The 19,668-nt window shown below is 42.3% G+C and overlaps 1 protein-coding gene across 6 annotated transcripts in view; it reads right to left on the bottom strand.

Annotated features, from left to right (window-relative positions):
- The window catches only part of yrk (Yes-related kinase), a 380,926-nt gene that overhangs the window by 130,383 nt on the left and 230,875 nt on the right, over positions 1–19,668 (bottom strand). The window contains exon 1 of one of the 6 annotated variants that reach the window (XM_038795133.1): positions 5,432–5,448. The exons of 3 other annotated variants lie outside the window; for them this stretch is intronic. Coding sequence is in view for 2 of the 3 variants with exons in the window: in XM_038795095.1 (XP_038651023.1) it covers positions 1,487–1,529 (43 nt within the window). In the remaining variant the exon portion in view is untranslated. Of the gene's footprint in view, positions 1–1,486; positions 1,657–5,431; positions 5,449–19,668 lie in introns of those variants that run through there. 2 more of the 6 variants (XM_038795095.1, XM_038795084.1) reach the window with 2 other exon arrangements.

Genomic DNA, 19,668 nt, shown 5'->3' with positions numbered 1-19,668 from the left:
CTCACGGCAAGCCGGTAACTTTTTCAGGTTTGACGAGGTTAACAGTGGAAGGTAATTAGACAGCAATTTTTGTTGAATCAGAACTCATGGCATATCTTTCATCCACCACAGATTGCTGTTTTTTCTTTAATGCTAGTAAGGACGGGGATCATGAACTTACTTATCCAGCAATTTCTGGGCCTTTACAAAACTACATATTTGCTCACAGAATTTTTGTTTTAGTTTTTCCAATTAAGCGTGGCCAATCCACCTACCCTGCACATCTTTTTTTGAACTTTTTTTAAATTTGAGAATACCCAATTTATTTTTTCCAAGTAACGGGCAATTTAGCGTGGCCAATCCACATACCCTGCACATCTTTGGGGGCAAAACCCACATAGACACGGGGAGAATGTGCAAACTCCACATGACAGTGACCCAGGGCTGGGATTGAACCTGGGACCTCGCCGCCGTGAGGCAGCAGTGCTAACCACTGCGTCACAGTTCCACCCTTACCCTGCACAGCTTTGCGTTGTGGGGGGTGAGACCCATGCAAACACGGAGAGAGTGTGCAAACTCCACAGGGACAGTGACCCAGGGACGGGATCAAACCTGGGTCCTCAGCGCCGTGAGGCAGCAGTGCCCCAGCGTGCCACCCCTTGCTCAGAGAATTCTGTGTGTATTTAGGAATTGTTTCATTCTGTTTAGAACAACTGGGATCTGGGTGGTGAAAATGAAAAAATATGATTAAGAATTGAGGAAATGAAGTGAATTGTGGAAGACGCAACAGGTCAGGAAAAGTTTACAGGAATAAAGAAAAACGGAATAGAAAGAGAGACATAAATGAATATATACATAACGGAAATATGGAAACAGTTTAATTGATTCTCTTGATCTCTTTTCATTTCCTCATGGAAATTGGATGTTTATAGGAAAAACAATGAAAAGATCGACTCCTCTTATGAGGATATGGTAGCAGTAATGATAAGACAGTGTATAAATGGTGACTCTAACACACACATCCTCTCACTGTTAGTGTAAGGAAAACATTCAGATATAGCCTCTCACTCTAATTACAGGAAAAGCATATATTCTGTATAACAGCAAAATTAACAGGATATGTTTTTAAAAATGTGTCTAAAAGTGGTTCAGGTTTCAGCACAGATCACAAATACTCTCATTTCATTCTCAAAACCCAACATAACTCAGTGTATTAAAATGACAGAAAAACATGGATATCCTTGTAACTTTACGTAAGTGATTTTCGATGGTTTCAAAATGTTTTTTGCTGAAACCATTGGGTAAAAATGTTACTATCAAATTGAATTTTATTGCAAAACTATAGTCACTAAAATGATCAGTCAATCAAGTACAACATTAAGACCAGGATAGCTTTATGCTCTTTTGGAGATTTAGCAAGCCAGAAACCTCTGTAATTACAACCATTTCATTGCAGATTCTGCTGGAAGTTGACAGCGACAAGGAAGTTAAAAGTTAATTTACTTACCTAACGAACAGCTAACAATTAATCCGTAGGACTCCCAGTACATTTCTGCCTGTCCCAGACAGGTTGCTAACTGGTTATTGGAACCCGAGGTCTATGTGAGCCATTAGGAAGATTCTATACATCTTATATTCATCAAAGCTAAAATGCTCTTTTCAATTTTCAATCCATGTCGGTGAATTCAAACACTTTGAAAAATGTTAGGAAGGAAGATGATGTATTGCTGATTATGAGATCATGATCCATGTGGTAAAAGCCCTTCCACACGATTCGAAGAATTGTAAGTGACGCTGAGTTGTAACCAGGAAACAGCTGCACTTGCTGGTTTGTTGAATCCTGCTGTTCTGCACATTCAAAGCAGGAAAAGAAGGCTGGCTTTATACTGGGGATGCTTGTTGAGTTTAATAGGCTCCCAGTCCCAACTGAACACACAGGAAGAGTTCAGCCACAGCACAATCTGCTTGGGGTCAGGGACACAAGGATGCCTGCAGCAACCCCATTGTCCGTAATGCAAGCAATTTCCTTATTTTACAAATGACACAACCATTTGTGTTCATGTAAAACGATGCACCCAATTTCCTCATTGACCTTTTATTGTTCAGATGTTTGTGTATCAGGGATATGAACTGAACAAATACTAACTAGGCAATCACTCCTAATAAAGAAGTATAAAGGTTTCTTTCCCGCTTTGCAAGGAAAACAAAAATGGAGGAGAAAGCCAGTTGTGTAATTCCCTTACATAAAGCGTCATGTCCCATCTGTTCTGCCCGATTGTGGCTTACGTAATTATGTTAATTCTACTCCTTATCTTGGCTCTATTAATAGTAATAACTTGGGCAGCACGGTGGCACAGTGGTTAGCTTTGCTGCCTATGGCGCTGAGGACCCGGGTTCGAATCCCGGCCCTGGGTCACTGTCCGTGTGGAGTTTGCACATTCTCCCAGTGTCTGCGTGGGTTTCACCCCCACAACCCAAAGATGTGCAGGATAGGTAGATTGGCCACGCTAAATTGCCCCTTAATTGGAAAAAATAATTGGGTACTCTAATTTTTTTTTAAAAATAGTAATAACTCTATGTCAATTCATTCATATAGAAAAGTTATATGCCCTGCACTCTGGATTCTGAACAAAATGTCCTCTGAATATTTTTCTCCAAATAAATATATCCAGTGTATTTGAACTTTTCATCTTCAAAGTTAAAACCAGATTCTTAATTGGACAGAAGTGTCACAGCCCATACTAAACTGGAAACAATTGGATATATGCTCACCTTGAGGTTGTTGGGCCAGCAAGGACTGAGAGTGAGTACCTACACCACATAGACGGCAGCAGTTCAAGAAGGCAGTTCACCATCACCTTCTCAAGAACAATTAGGGATGGGCAATAAATGCTGGTCTAGCCAGTGATGCCCACATCCCGTAATTGAATATTAAAAAATTAGGCCCCATTTTAACCAACTCAAAATCCTTTCACTGAGAGAGAGAGTTAAAATTAAGCCCAATGAATGGATTCTGATATTTTCCGATATTTTCTTCACGGATAATTTCATAAGACATTGGAACAGAATTAGGCCATTTGGCCCATCGAGTCTGCTCTGCCATTTGATCATGGCTGATATGCTCCTCATTCCCATTCTCCTGCCTTCGCCTGGCAACCCCTGATCTTCATATTAATCAAAAAAATCCCCTTATTGATCATGAACACCATATTTGTGTTGAGGTGCTGTAACTTATAGAGCTACAGACCAAGAGCTGGATGGTGAAATCAGTCAGAATAGTTCTTTCTTAGAACACATGAACCAGGAGCAGGAGTAGGCAATTTAACCTCTTGCGCCTGCTCCAGCATTCAGTATGATCATGGCTGATATCATCCTGGCCTTAACTCCACCGTCCTACCCATTCTCCATAACTCTTTATCCCATGACCAAATACAAATCTTTCTAACTTAGAGCAGCATGGTGGTGCCGTGGTTAGTATTGCTGCCTCACGGCGCCGAGGTCCCAGGTTCGATCCCGGCTCTGGGTCACTGGCCGTGTGGAGTTTGCACATTCTCCCCGTGTTTGCGTGGGTTTTGCCCCCACAACCCAAAGATGTGCAGAGTAGGTGGATTGGCCACGCTAAATTGCCCATTAATTGGAAAAAATTAATTGGGTACTCTAAAATTTAAAAAAAAAAAATCTTTCTAACTCCTCCTTACGTTTACTCACTGTCCCAGCATCCACCACACTCTGGGGTAGTGAATTCACAACCCTTTGTGAGAAGTAGTTTCTCTTCAAATCTGTTTTAAATTCATTACCTCTTACCCTATGGTTATGACCTCTCGTTGTAGAATGCCTCACAAAAGGAAGCATCCTCTCCATGTCTACTTTATCCATATCTTTTATCATCTTGCATACCTCAATTTGATCTCCCCTCATTCTTCTAAACTCTGGAGAGTATAGGCCTAAACTGTTCAATCTCGCTTCATATGACAAATCCCTCATCTCTGGAATCAATCTAGTCAACCTTCTTTGAACTGCCTCCAATGCCACTACATTTTACCTAAAATAAGGGGACCAAAACTGTGTACAATACTCCAGGTGTGGTCTCACCAATGCCTTGCACAGTTGCAACAACACTTCCTTGCCTTTCTACTGTATTCCTTTAGCTATAAATGCCAACATTCCATTTGCTTTCTTTATTATCTGCTAAGCATACAAGCTAGTTTTCTGTGACTCATGAACAATGACACCCAGATCCCTCTGCACTGGAGCACCTTGAAGTCTCTCCCCGTTTCGATAATAAGTTGTCTTCCCATTTTTCCGGCCAAAATGCATGACCTCACACTTATCTACATTAAACTCCATCTGCCACATTTTGGCCCATTCTCCTAACTATCTATATCCGTTTGTAAAGTTCTTATTTCCTCATTGCAATTTACCGTCTCACCTATTTTTGTTTTGTCTGCAAATTTGGTTATATAATATATCCTTCTATCCCTGTATCTAAGTCATTAATATAGAGTAAATAGCTGGGACCCAAAGACCGAACCCTGTGGCACCCCATTAGTTACATCTTGCCATCCAGACAAAGACCCATTTATCCCGACTCTCTGTTTTTTGTTGGTTAGCCAGTCTTCTACCAAGATGATAAACTATCCTTAATCTCACGTGATTTAACCCTTGTGAATTAACCTTCTGAATTAAGTGCGGCACCTTATCAAACGCCTGCCGCAAGTCTAGAGATACGACATCTACAGGATCCCCATTACCTTATTTGCATGTTACATCTTTGGAGATGAAAATGTATTGAAAACATTAACCATTACACCTCATACAAAATGGAAATAAATGGGAATAAAAGACAGATTTTCACTTAACAAGCCAGAATGTGTGTCTGGTTTACATTTTCATAGGTTCTGGAGCACATACTCAAAAATCCATCAAAAGCTGGATAGATTGCATGTCCAGACAGTGGATATCTCGATAACTCAAGTATATTAAACGCATTTTAAAATATAAATCCATTAAAGTTTAACTGCCTTTGGGTGCTGTTGCCTCAGCTATTAATAAGTCGTGTCGCATCATGGTGACTTCAAATATACTTCAGGGTATTTTTAAATAGCACCTCAGCAGATAACTACAATATCAGAATAAAATACATTTTCTAAAGGGTATGCATTGAACTCTGTTATATACATAGATATGGAAATTACAATGTTAAAATGTGAACACTTAGTTCTGTAAAATCACTTGGTAGCACTGTATTATGTTCACCCCACAAATAACGTAAAATGCTTTCTGAAAGAAAATTCACAATGCTTTTTTTCACTTGATCACAAGCTTTTGCTAATAAAACAAATTCAGAACAACACTTGCAATTAATTCACTGACCACATATGAAAAAAGGGATTTTCATGATGATTTAAACATAAATCCAACTCATGGCGATGTGAAACTAATGTCAATTCACCTGTATATTGAGCTCAGCCACAGCACTGAGCTGAATTTAGTAAATTTTCTTCAACCCAAGAGCTGCAGGTTAATGGAAGGTCGCAGTAGTGCAAGTGCACCTCACCACAACCGGGAGTATTTTCGGACTTGGCTTTGCTTCATGCAAAAATAACGCCTGATGTTCTAAAACGACAGCTTCCAGTGCAATGCATCCTACTCACGCAATCGACAGTGTGTTCGCGGTTTTTTTCACTTGCTGATTATGTCTCTTTCGCGATCAGGGCGGGCTGTAACGTGTTGGCAATGCTGCGATACTTTGCATTTGAAAAGAACATTGTTAAAATATAAATGTTCATCAAGGTTTGAATGGACTGTTTTGAGCCATTCTTTAGGACAGGCATTGATCGTAAATCTTCCAATGTGGGTTCCATTTCTTTTTGCCGTCAGTCTCATCCTGTTGTCATGCAGTTTGTTGACATTGTCTTTAAGGGTAAATTACTAACTGTATTTGTAGAACAATGGTACTTCCATCAGGATAAAATTATTTTTGGTCATTGGCCATTTGACAAGTGCACTGGATGTTCGACTTAATACAAGCTGACGTTTCCATAGTCTCGCCACAGTGCACAGGCCCCCTAAGCTCTTCCCTGATGTCCGCTTGTTTTGATTATTCTGTCCCCCCATTGGTGATCCCACCTGTCTTTTTTGCAATTTTATTCTGAGAGCTCTCCTCCCAGGCTGTTTCGAAACTGAACACTCATTTCATCTTCTGGTCCCACTTGCACAAAAAGCAATATAGATGATGGCCACAACCAATACAGTGAAGTACCATTGACTTCAGCTTAATACCATATTTTCCATTTGGCAGAAGTGAGGTCTCATTTAACTGACATGACCTAGCTTTTCTCTGGACCAATCTTTTTATCATACTTAATATTTTGAAATGAGCAGAAACAATGAGCACTGAATATCTCATTAACCTCACTCTTAATATTTGGAACTTGTTTTCTTTCTTCTATTGTCTCCAAACTCCTCTGTAACACATTCCAAACCCTAAGCAGAAAGATGAGCAATTAGGCTGCTCCCAGTTCTGCGGTGTCTCTCTTTTTAAAAATATTTTTATTCAAGAAAAAATGTTTCATTACAACAAAATAATACCACACTATACACCAATACATAAATGTACAATGCAAAAATAGCACAATCAATACTCATCAATCCCACTGAACCCAACACTTCAAACGTCAAACTAACCCTCCTCCTCCAACTGCTAACAGTGACTAACTCTTAAAAAAGGAAATGAACGCCCGCCACCATGAGTAGGATCTTCTACTGACCCCCTTATGGTGTACTTGACCTTCTCCAGATATAATAACTCCATTAGGTCACCCAACCAGGCCAAGGCATGGGGCGGAGTAGGAGATCTCCACCCAAGCAGAACTCACCTCCAGGTTATAAACAAGGCAAAGGTGAGGACATCCTCCTTCACAGCCCCCCCCCCCCCTCCCCCCGTCTGCAGCACCGACGAGTCTAAAACCCCGAAAATGGCTCCAGCTCAGTATCAGGAATCTCTGAAATGGTGTTAAAGAAGGAGACCAGAAACTTTCAACTTTAGGACATGATCAGAACACGTGGGTATGATTTGCTGACCCCCGAGAAAAAAAACTTCATCCTCGTCTTCATTAAATGCGCCCTGTATACCACTCAATCAAGCTGAGCCTAGCGCATGAGGTGGTAGAGTTGATCCTGTGAAGAGCCTCACTCCACACCCTCCCCCATCAAAAACCAGATCCAGTTCGCCCTCCCGCTTCCTCCTCACCGCATCTTACGAAGCTTGCTCCGCCAACAAGATCTGGCCATAAGTGTCCAAAATCCTCCTCTCACCTGCATCGGCCCGCAATTTTATGTTATTTTTTAAATAATCTTTGCTGTCACAAGTAGGCTTACATTAACATTGCAATTAAGTGTGAAACCCCGCCCGTCGCCACATTACGGTGCCTGTTCGGGTACACAGAGGGAGAATTCAAAAATAATCTAAAGGTCCAAATTTCCTAACAGCGCGTTTTTCAGGACTTGTGGGAGGAAACCGGAGCACCCGGAGGAAACCCACGCAGACACAGGGAGAACATGCAGACTTTCCACAGACAGTGACCCAGGCCGGGAATCGAACCTGGGACCCTGGCGCTGTGAAGCAACAGTGCTAACCACTGTGCTACCATGCCGCAGATAGGATCCTATTCAAGAGAGAAGGTGCCAAATGAAATTAAGAAAACTTCTTATGCAAGAAATTGTGAACCTGGAAATATCTGAATAAATTAGTCCTCGGGAGGTGGAATCTGTCCTACAGCTCCTTAAAACCGGCAAACCAACCCTCCACCAACAGGTCCCCAAACCTCTCCTGACCCTATTCCCCCCCATGACTTGAACCTCAAATCCAAACCTGCTGGCACAAAGAGATTATTACTACAAATAGGGCCTAACAACGACATGGAGCTGAGCTTAAAATGTTGTCTGAACGCCTCCAATTCCTCAGACTGGACACCACTACCGGACTCCAGGTAAATGTTGCAGGGAAAAGGAAGCGAGGCAGTTATCAAGGCCCCCAAATTAGACCCACTACAAGAGCTCGCCTCCATCTGCCCTCATTTGGAATTCGGATCCTTGAGCCACCCTAGTATCTTTTCAACACCAGCTGCCCAGTAATAAAACAGCAAATTAGGTAAAGCTAAGCCACTGACTGCCGTTCTGTCTGAAGAAATGCCCCACGGGTTCTTGGGCTTTTCCCGCCCAAATGAAGGAAGCTATCACTTTGTTGACACCAGCAAAGAACGATTTGGGGAGAAAAATGGGGAGACATTGAAAAGAAAAAAAACATTGGGATGACATTCATTTCAACAGTCTGAATCCTGCCTGTCAAGGACAGGGGGAAGTTATCCAACTTCTTAAAGTCAGATTTAACCACATTCACCAGACTAGTTTAATTTAATTTATGAAGCGAGGTCCAATCGTGGGCCACCCGGATTCTCGGATAATGAAAGCTAGATCTGGCAAGGCAAAAAGGCAACATCTTCAGACAGGCTCCCCTCCCCACAGGATTCACTGTCCCTGGAAAGTATTTGCTCTTGCTCAAATTCAACTTATACCCCGAGAAGGAGCCAAAGCTCCTAAGTAGCCTTGCTACCTCATCCATGTTGGAGACTGGCTCCGTGATGTAAAGAAGCAGATCATCCTGCAGTGCCATACTAACAGAGTGCAGAAGGTCCAACACAGCAGTCCAAAGTGACTCATCTTCCGACTGTTACATGTGGGATTGGTGGAAGGAGAAGGGGACATGGTTTTATAAATTGCAAAGTTAAGTGTAAACAATGCCTTTGACCTTGTGTTTAATTAGTATTTGTATGTTTTTAGTTGTTCTGCTCTTCTTTACAGTGGAAACAAAGTATGAGATTGTTGCCACACCATAGGTTATGTAACCAGTGAGTCAGACTTTGTTCGAGAGGTGTTGCTTGCTCACAGTCTAAGGTGAAAGAGCAGAAACATTTCACGAGTGCCTCTGGTGATGTCACCATGTAATCACCATGAAACACTGCACAAAGCAGCATTGATTTACAATACATAACAGTATTGGGCTTTAGTCATGTTCTTTACTAAATATATTGAAGCTATTTTTCCTTAGAGAAGAGAAGGTTGAGAGGGGATTTGAAAGTGGGGCTCAAAATCATGAGGGGTTTGGACATTGGTGGAAGGGTTGAGGATCGGAGGACAGTGATTTCAAGTGATTGGCTAAAGAACTAATGGTGACCTGAGTAAAACATTTTCACGCAGCAAGTGGTTATGATCTGAATGCACTGCCTGAAGTGTGGTGGAAGCAGAGTCAACTGTGGCTTTCAAAAACTTGGATAAGCACCTGAAAGAAAAATATTCTACGGGCACAGAGAAAGAGTGGAGAAGTGCGACTAAATAAATTGCTCTTCCGACTTTTGTGCTGAAACCATTCTATCATTCTTTAGTATTGTAATCCATAATGAAAAGACTTACTTTAGGTTTGCTAATGACCTTTGAAGTTTCAAGTCGATGCAAGTGTTAATGTGCTAAGCTGGGGAATTGCAATCAGTTCTTCCTTACTTCCCATTTTCTCTTTTAAAAAATGGATTTTAAATTGTAGGAATTCTGCTGCATACTTTGGAATTAATTCAGGAATGATTCCATCATCTCGCAGATCTTGCGCTGGTGCACTGTGGTCTTTCCAACTGGGTTGTGCCAGTTAGGCGGATCGGCAATGATCAATGCGCAGGTTACGGGGGTAGGCGGGACGGTCGTTGCAGACTTGATGGACCAAGTGGTCTCCTTCTGTACTGTAGGGATTCTATGGATTCTCACCACTCCGCAGGAGAGCAGCAGAGTAGGTGCGTCAGATGCCTAAGAGCTGGCTGACTCAGTGTTTGGAAGAGGTGGGCCCACACACGCAGCTGCTTCTGTACACCAGCTGTGATAATGAAGTGGCAGATTTGTTTTAATGTTTATTCAAAGACAAATCTTGTGCAGTTCATTGCACAGGTTTTTTCACTTCTTAAGATCGGAAAGTGCTGACTTCTGTTTTGATCCTTGGAAATTTTACTGACATTTGGGGACCAGTCAACGGAATTCTGTTTCATGTCAGGAGAAGTACAGCGTTTCACTTTCCTTTCGTCAACAGCAACTGAAGCCAAGAACAGCTGCACTTGCTTGCTCACGTCGCTATTAGAAGGGCCCCTGTCATTGTATTACCTGGTTCAGTATAATGATGGGTCAATATGATTCAGGTGCACTAACATATGCATTGTTTACTTTGAAATCAATTTCTCTCAAGAATAATAATGAGCAGCAGTACTTCTTATGGTAGAGCATTGTTGCTGCGATCAAACATTTGAAGCAAACACTTTTATATAGAAGTTTGATTGGAGAGCTCTCCAATGCACCATTTAAGCAATCATTACCATTTCCCAGCTCCCATTTATACATGTTTCTTTGGATTTCTTACACTATTTGCACACCTTGATTACAACACTCTTTCTGATCTCTGCTATTACTAAAGTTTCAATCATTTTGTGGTCATGCTTCTCATTTCAAATAAACTGTAAATTTTAATTGGCTATTGCGAAATACACTGCTACTGGTGTCTATACACCCAGGACTCAAATTCAAGAGTAATCCATTTTCAGATGAACGCAATGAAATAAATAGAAGCAGAAGTTGGCATTTTGGTCCAATCCACAATTCAATAATATCATTGCTGATCTTCTACCTCAACTCCACTTCTTGTATTATTCTCCATTGTTTATTGTATATTTTTAAAATTCATTTACAGGATGTGGGCATTTCAGAGAGCATTTAAGAGTCAACCACATTGCTGTGGGTCTGAAATCACATGTGGGCCAGACCAGGTAAGGATGGCAGATTTCCTTTAGTGATCCAGATGGGTTTTCATGACAATCGACAATGGATTCACGGTCACTTTTAATTCAGATTTTGTCTTTGTTGAATTCAAATTTCACCATCTACCGTGATAGGATTTGATCCCGGGCCCCCAGATCTTGCTCTGGGTCTCTGGATTACTAATCCAGTGAAAATACCATTACGCACTGTCTTCCCAGAACCTATATCAATTGTGGTCAACTTTATGTAGGGGCAGGGCATTGATTGGGTTGTTAATTCAGCAGATATAAAGAGATCACAGAATCACAGAATAATACAGTACAGAAGAGGCCCTTTGGCCATTTTTAATTTGCACCAATGCATGAAAAACACCTGCCTACCTAATTCCATTTACCAGTACTTGGCCCATAGCCTTGAATGTTATGACGTGCCAGGTGCTCATCCAGGTTCTTTTTAAAGGATGTGAGGCAGCCCGCCTCTACCACCCTCACAGGCAGTGCATTCCAGACCATCATCACCCTCTGGATAAAGTTGTTTTTCCTCAAATTCCCCTTAAACCTCCTGCCCAAGTTGAACTTGTGTCTCTTGTTAGCGTAATGTGTCAGTCTCATTATTTGAAAGAGGCCAGTTTGAGTTCAAGCCTCAAAGTGGCCAGTTTGGCTTGTGTTATGGGCCAGGGTTTAGAAAACTCCAAAGTATATCATGCAGTTCATCTGACTTATAACTGTTTATTTATTTTGGTTAACATGAGCACAAGAGCTTGCCTTTCAGGTGTTATTCAACAGAGTTCTTAGACACTTTTAATCAAAAAAAAAACAGGCTTTATTCTACGAATTTAGTTAACATTTATATAAACACACACATGCAAGAATTTTTATCAACTACAAACATAAATGCCCCACACAGCTACAGTAATCTATGTATAACCTTTAATGAATCCCTCCTTTACTGTTCCAATTTAATAACAAGATCCAAGTAAAAACCAGAACCCTCTTTTCAAAGGTGTGGCCCAGCATACAGCACTCTTACTGGTAGAAGACTGGTATTAGGACATTAGAACATTACAGCGCAGTACAGGCCCTTCGGCCCTCGATGTTGCGCCGACCTGTGAAACCAATCTAAAGCCCACCTACACTATTCCATTATCATCCATATATTTATCCAATGACCATTTAAATGCCCTTAATGTTGGCGAGTCCACTACTGTTGCAGGCTGGCATTCCACGCCCTTATTACTCTCTGAATCAAGAACATACCTCTGACATCTGATGCTCTTGTTTACTTTCCAAACAGCAGGTTTGAATTCCTTCCTGAAAACAATTGTTTATTTTGAGCTATCAAGTAGTCTGGAAACAGCTTTTAAACTGTAGATAGAGAAACCCTTCTTTCAACCTGTGCAGTACAAAGCCGTCCAACTCAAAGCGAAAGTAAAAATCAAAAGCGAAAGTAAACTCACAGAGCCACAGCCCAGCTCCACCCACACAATGACATCACTGAAGCCATGTGATAAGACAAAAACATTTCTTAAAAACATTTCTCACATGACACTTGCACATATTTCCCGTTTAAGAGGCTATTAAGAAGTTCATTTGTTTAGTTGATTGTTCTACCCAAAATAATATAAAAAGATACTTACTGACACTGGAGTGTTTCCCTCTAAATGGAGTAAAAATTGGCTCTGGTTTCATTCTTCACCATCTGCCTAACAGAATTTAAAACCCATAACACTTAATAGTAAAGTTCTGCAACCTCTTGGAGAGTTTAATTCTGTTGAAGCTTAAAGAAGTTTTCAAGATACTGTGCTGTCTGTACAAGATCTGTGCTGTCTGAGGATAACTTCAGTCTTACCCACTGTTCTTAGAAGTTCTCTGCACTTTTCCTTTCTACAACCTATGTACATTTTCTAACCCTTGATGTACTTTGGATTAATTTATCTGTCCAAGTGTAGTTGTTCCAGAGGCTGCCAATAGCTGCACTTATGCAGGGATCCGCATTCATCATTTTCATAAGATAGAGTTAGTGGTATTTAATTCTTTACTCTGACCCTCATGCAGTCAAAATAGAAATGGTTGGCATCAATGTTTAGCAAAATCTTGTTAAATTAGTATATCTAAAATCAACAGTGGACATCACGAGCAATGGGTTATTTTCTAAAAACAAAAATATAATAAATTAGTTTAATGAATGTTAAAATGATGAAAATATGAATGAAAGAGAAAATATAGGGAGGAGCAAATGAAAATTGTCATGTTTTTGTTCGTATTTAGATATTTTTAAGTGTTTGCTTTTGCTATGTTGGGTTAATGTTATCATTACAAAAAATTACTTGGATTTTGTGTCTTTAATCACAAAGTAGATATGGAACACTATTCAATCCATAATAATAATAATCTTTATTGTCACAAGTAGGCTTACATTAACACTGCAATGAAGTGAAAGGCCCCTATTCGCCACATTCCAGTGCCTGTTCGAGTACACAGAGGGAGAATTCAGGATGTCCAATTCACCTAACAAGTTCATCCTTCAGGACTTGTGGGAGGAAACCAGAGCACCCGGAGAAAACCCACACAGACACAGGGAGAACGTGCAGACTCCACACAGAGCATGATCCAAGCTGGGAATCGAACCCGCGAGCTTGGAGCTGTGAAGGAACAGTGCTAACCACTGTGCTACTGTGCCGCCATAAAAAATGGGAGCATTTCCTCTCAATCTAGCTGCTTTGACCGTAAGGCACCGCTGAGATTTTAGGATTTCATTCATTCATTAAACAATCTAACATTCAGTAAACAATCTATCTTAGTTCAGCTAACTAGAAAGATCCTAAAGTCCCAACTTTGTCTGAAAGCATGAGATAATTAAGAATTGAATTAAATCTAAATGCCCTAAACCAACAGAGAAGCCAATTATTTTAAAACCATTTTCCTCCTAAAATAGCTAAAATGCCCAAGTTCCTTCAGTGCTCCAAACTCAGATCCTTGACACCAGTCTCAAAGCCCTTCTTTCCACTGCCTTCAGCAGTGGAATCTTTCTGGTTTTGCAGGCTATAATTGGTGCGGTATTGGTGTTGCCTGACCAGAGCGCTATGAAGTTTAATCACTGTTCCTCTATACTGTTCTGGCAGTGTAGACCAACATTAGATTGGTTTTGTAGATTGCTCCCCTGCATTAGTTTGACCTGTTTACTGTAGAGTCCACTAAAATTCCTTCTATTTTTTTCTTCCTATGTTACATTGAATCTGATTTCATAGAATTTTATTTCATAGAATTGACAGTGCAGAAGGAGGCCATTCGGCCCATCGAGTCTGCACCGGCTCCTGGAAAGAGCACCCTACCCAAGGTTAACACCTCCACCCTATCCCCATAACCCAGTAACCCCACCCAACACTAAGGGCAATTTTGGACACTAAGGGCAATTTATCATGGCCAATCCACCTAATCTGCACATCTTTAGACTGTGGGAGAAAATCGGAGCACCCGGAGGAAACCCACGCACACACGGGGAGGATGTGCAGACTCTGCATAGACAGTGACCCAAGCCGGAATCGAACCCGGGACCCTGGAGCTGTGCAGCGATTGTGCTATCCACAATGCTACCGTGATTCCACAACACTTATTGCACATCCCTCCAGCAATCCATTCCGTGTATTGATCTCACGGAGTGAAAAATATTCTGATGTGAGTTTTAATTAGTCATTTATGAGCTTGAACCTGGTCTTATTCTTATGGTTTAATTTGAAATAGTTTTCAGGATTTATCTTGTCTCTCTGAGTTACTATCTTTCACACCCTGGAAGGTCACTCAGCGACTGGCTCCTTTCATGACTGCACAGCCCAGATTTCTCCAGTCCGTTCTTATAATTCAGTCCTTCCAACATTAGGAATGAGTGTCAGTTCTACTCTGAACTGCCTCCAAATGTTTCTTTTACATCCTGGTGATCAGAACTAAACACAAACAGCATTGTACATTTTCTCTCTGACGTTTTGGATCAGCATGTACCTTTTGACTTTATCAATGCTACTCTGCACTAACTGATTATGTAAAGTTAGATTTCAATGGAGTCTGGCGAGCGGAAACAGACTGGAAAACATTTCACCCTCACGGTTCTATCAGGATTCCTGCAGCCATCACTTTCAGAGGGCCGACTGTTTGGCAGCTGTAATTTCCTCTTGTTTCAGGTACTCGGCCCTTTAAATATGCAAATCTTCAATTGGCATTCAAGGGCAGAAATGGGTGGAACTGCACCTGCACCTTTCAATCTCAGCTGCAGCCCAACCAAGGAAAAGCAACAAAATTAGGTTTCTATACATTTTTATGGGGGTAACAGGGACAAGGCTGTACAAAGTGACCTAGGGCACCTGCGTATTCAGTGTCCAGCCCTCCTGCAAATCCACTATCCTCCTCCTCAACCTAACTATTCTCCAGGCTGAACCAGCCTCCGAGTGCCTGATATTGGGCACTCAACACTATTGAGCAACCGGGTGGCATTGCCTGCCAGCCACCCCGTCTGCCAACATCTCGCCAGCCATTTCAGTTACTGTCGAAAATGTTAGCAAGCAACTTGCTGATGAGGTGCCTGGAATTTCCATGCAGTAAAAGTGTTCGAATTATTTTCACACCAAACAAAGGGAAAGGTTATTTATCTTGACTTTTTTTGGGGGGGGGGGGGGGGGGCAATAAAAACTGGAGCTATCTACAGAATTGTAACTGTTTGACATTGTTGAACAGGAATGTGTACATGAAGCCTCAGCCATACCAAAATAGCTGTAGTTTTTTGATCAGTTTCATGGTTTCCAGGAACGCTTTCAGACAGTTGTCTTCTATAATGAACAGTAAAAAGCAGCAAACATGTCTGTCTCTTCACAACATGAAGGGAACTACACAATTTCAGGAACAAACTGCTGCGATTTGTAATCAAATGAAATGAAATGAATGAAAATCGCTTATTGTCACGAGTAGACTTCAATGAAGTTACTGTGAAAAGCCCCTAGTCGCCACATTCCGGCGCCTGTTCGGGGAGGCTGTTACGGGAAATGGGAAACCATCTACATCTAACCTGCCACTTCAAAGAAAATGTTTGCACATTCATATACAACAATCAGTCTGAGAATGATATAATCTCACAATAGATTTAAAACACTGAGAATCTTTATGTACTTTAAATAAAGTGACCTGCCAAAATATCTCACACGTTATTCAAAAAGCATTCTGATTCCTGTAGTGTGTATAATTCAAAGCCTACAAACAAATGGAAGCAAAGTTAATGTCATTGTACTCCAATTAAAATGATTTTATACCAAGTGAAAGAATGAATCGTGTACACGTACAATTCAGCGTTCCACTCTCACCAGGAAAACAATTTTGTGGTGTGTTAGTGGTAAACCTTTAGCAATTTCTTGCTTTAGTCATCGACACTGTACATGAGTGTAAGTTTAAAGGCTAGCAACTTTTTCAGCACAAAAACTAGGCTTTGCTGCATTAACCATCTAAAAGAAAATAGCCTGCAGGGCAGAATGTGAGCAAGATACAACTGCAGTAACATATGTTAATCTCCAAAGTCTGGCAATGTCTCTTGCTGGTAATTATTCAGATGCCAAACATTCTACATTGGAGATAACGTCGTCTTTCCAACCATTGTTTTAAATCAGGTTCAGCGAACCACCAATCATTCTGTCTTTTTAGACCACTTCAGGAAAATGGCTTGACCATGTGGCCTTCACTGGAAGCTGCAACATGGGGTGAAATTCAAATTTCTACCTCCTGGAGTGTCCCGATATTTCTTTATTTAGCTGCAGACTGTGGCATGCTCGTACAGCAACACAACCCTCAATGGATCTTTTATCCTTTCTTCACAAATATATGCAGGAATTATGATGATATTTTGTTTGATTATTTTAAAGAGATGCAGCGATTTCTGCACACAAGGGTTCCCAAAAGAGTAGAGTGAATGCGATGAGTACCTAGGTAGAGGATTAAGGGACAAAGGAGAGGATGTGAAGCTTTAGAAGACTCTGGAGGAAGCATGGGGAAAATCTATGAACAGATTTGTAGAAGGAAACAAAGATATTCAATCCATTGGGGAACAGGGAGCTCATGTTGATTGCAAAGATAAATAGTTGAGTCCAGATTAACATATCACAGGGAGAAAGTAGTGGGGCTTTATATGGCTGAGGGTTTAGGGAGCATGAGAATGATCATGAAGCTGGCATGGGCAACATTGCATAAGACACAACATTAAGTGAGCTTAAGAGAGAGCCCTACTGTGATGTTCCTTTGCAGCTGAATAATTCACCAGTATTTACTGTCGGGGTTCTCACAGAAATAATGACTAGTTGGGTGAGAAACCTAATGCTTCTGCAGAGATGGGCAAGCATACGGGGAAGGACAAAACAGGTGGGCAAAGGTCAGTAGACAAGACAAAGAAAAATGTCTCTAACTACATTTACAGCACAAATTGAATGGGAAAAATAGGGATGAAATTCCTCCAATCGATAATTATAGTTCCCACAAATTCTGAATTTGTGCTCAAAAGAGTTTCTGGGAAACTATTGCCAAAAATAATTTGCTCCACTGCAAATGTCTTAAAATATAAATGGTTTGGGAGTATTTAACTTTCCTTCATTCTCCTCCCAGATAGATTTTTGGTGCCATTCAGTGTACCTATTTTAAAGGGCACGGTCTACTGGCCTCGCTGCGCCCGTGGGTGCAGTGAATCGTGGTGCAACATAGCTGGTAAATGAAGGGCTCCCAGGCTCCCAGGTTCTACCTGGCTCACCACGACTCACGAGATCTAACGCGATCTCGCGAGACATCACGATGTGAAGGTTGCCCATTGTAGGGGGAATCTCCTTTTGGCAAATTGGCAGATTAGAGCAAGACAGATAGTCTCACTCTAAGATGCAGTTCCCTAGATCGATTCCCTTCGCCTTGGAGACCTAAGGCGAACACCGTTCAGTGCTGGACTCCATAAGTGGGGACTAGACAGAACGACACTCGATCTCCAAGGGATTGAAGTCCTCCAGGTACATGCCCTCTGGGTAAGATGGCACCCTGGCGTGGCTGGTACCACTGTGGCACTGCCTGCTTTGCACCCAGTCAGTGCCAGTCTGGCACCCTGGCAATGCTACCTTGGAGCCAGCCTGGTACTGCCAAGGTGCCCAGGTGGCGCTGGCAGGGAAACTGCCAGGGTGCCAGGCTTGCACAGCCAAGGTGACAAGCTGGTATAATTTGCGCAGTGGTGGTGATTAGGCAGGGCGTGCCCTGCTCAGCTGTGGAGGCATGCGGGGAGTGCCAGGGGACTCCCTTACAGTGAGTTGGAGATATGGGGGTCATTTAAAAATGGCATCCCAATCTCTCCCTGCACTGATATAAAAACAGAAAATACTGGACAATCTCAGCATGTCTGACAGCATCTGTGGAGAGAAAAGGAAGCTAACCTTTCGAGTCTGGATAACACTTTGTCGAAGCTGATGCTCCTCAGTGCTGAGGCCCATATCTAACAGGAGTCTCCTTCTGCACTGTAAATTCTATAATATGATTCTATGAGTCACATTATATAGTGTTGTGTTTATTGGCGCTGCGAGTGCCGGGAAAGATGCAGCTAAACACGCTTGCTATGCAACATAGTTTCCATTGGGTTCAAACACGTCCAACCTCTGGTTTTGGGTGCATTTGGCAGGGAATCTCGTGATGCCCACGTTGGTGAGACCGTGGCCCGTATTCAACCAAAACTGAGCCCCCACAAGATGCTTGACATTATTGGCTCCCTTGCCATCTGATTTGCCAGACTCCAGCAGATCGCTGGAGGATTAACAGTAGAGTCAGCAATGCCACCTGGGAGGCAGTGACAGCGGCTGTCAGTGCGGGCAGCGTGACAAGGAGGACTGCAGCCCAATGTCAGACAAAGACCAACGACCTCCAACGAGCTGTAAGGCCACGTAACCACCACTCTCCTGGCATCAGTTCTGCCTGATATGCACCAAATTCACAAAAGATTCCCTTCTCCCTCCCAGTCAACTGGCTGACATCTTGCACTCTACCCACATCCGATCTTCATGCTTGTCCTCAGAATCCTCCCGGCACCCACCAGCGCACCCTTTCATGTCGAGGAGCAATGCTCACAATGCCACCTGCTATAGACTCCCTGAGCTATCAAGCGTGCAGCTCATAATGCCCGCTCTTCATCCCCGATAGCCCGAAGATAGCCCTGGAAAAGGGGTAGGAATCCCTGAGATTCAAGTCCTCACCCCGTAGCAGGGTCGGGCCCTGGAAACCTCGGAGTTTCCCGAAGAGAGAACAATCACCAACAGCAGGGTTGGCCTACACCAGAGAGCTGAGGGGCCACTGCCCCCTTCACCTGTCTCAAATGAGTTGTTCATGTCAGACAAAATGATCCTTCCCTCTCAATGTCCATTATCTCGCAGGATCACCATCTGTTGTGGCCGGGCCATTCAGAGTTGTCCCCACCCACCCCCACCACCCAAGAGAATATCTCAGAGGAGAGCTCCAAGGAGACGATGGCACAGTGGTGGCACAGTGGTTAGTACAACTCAAGGGTCCCAGGTTCAATTCCAGCCTCGGGCGGCTGTGAAGTTTGCGTTTTCTCCCTGTGTCTGCATGGGTTAGCTCCGGGTGCTCTGGTTTCCTATTACAGTCCATAGATGTGCAGGTTAGGTGGATTGGCCATTGACCAAATTGCCCCTTAGTGTCCAAAAGGTTAGTTGTTACTGGGTTACAGGGATAGGGTGGAGGCATGGGCTTGGGAAGGTGCTCTTTCCATGGGCAGGTGCAGACTCGATGGGCCGAATGGCCTCCTTCTGCACTGTAAATTCTATGATTCTACAAG

The sequence above is a fragment of the Scyliorhinus canicula genome, chromosome 1 (genome assembly GCF_902713615.1).
Source record: "Scyliorhinus canicula chromosome 1, sScyCan1.1, whole genome shotgun sequence".
Taxonomy (NCBI): Eukaryota; Metazoa; Chordata; class Chondrichthyes; order Carcharhiniformes; family Scyliorhinidae; genus Scyliorhinus; species Scyliorhinus canicula.
Note: the sequence above shows the minus strand (reverse complement) of the source record. Positions and strands in the feature narration are given on the sequence as shown.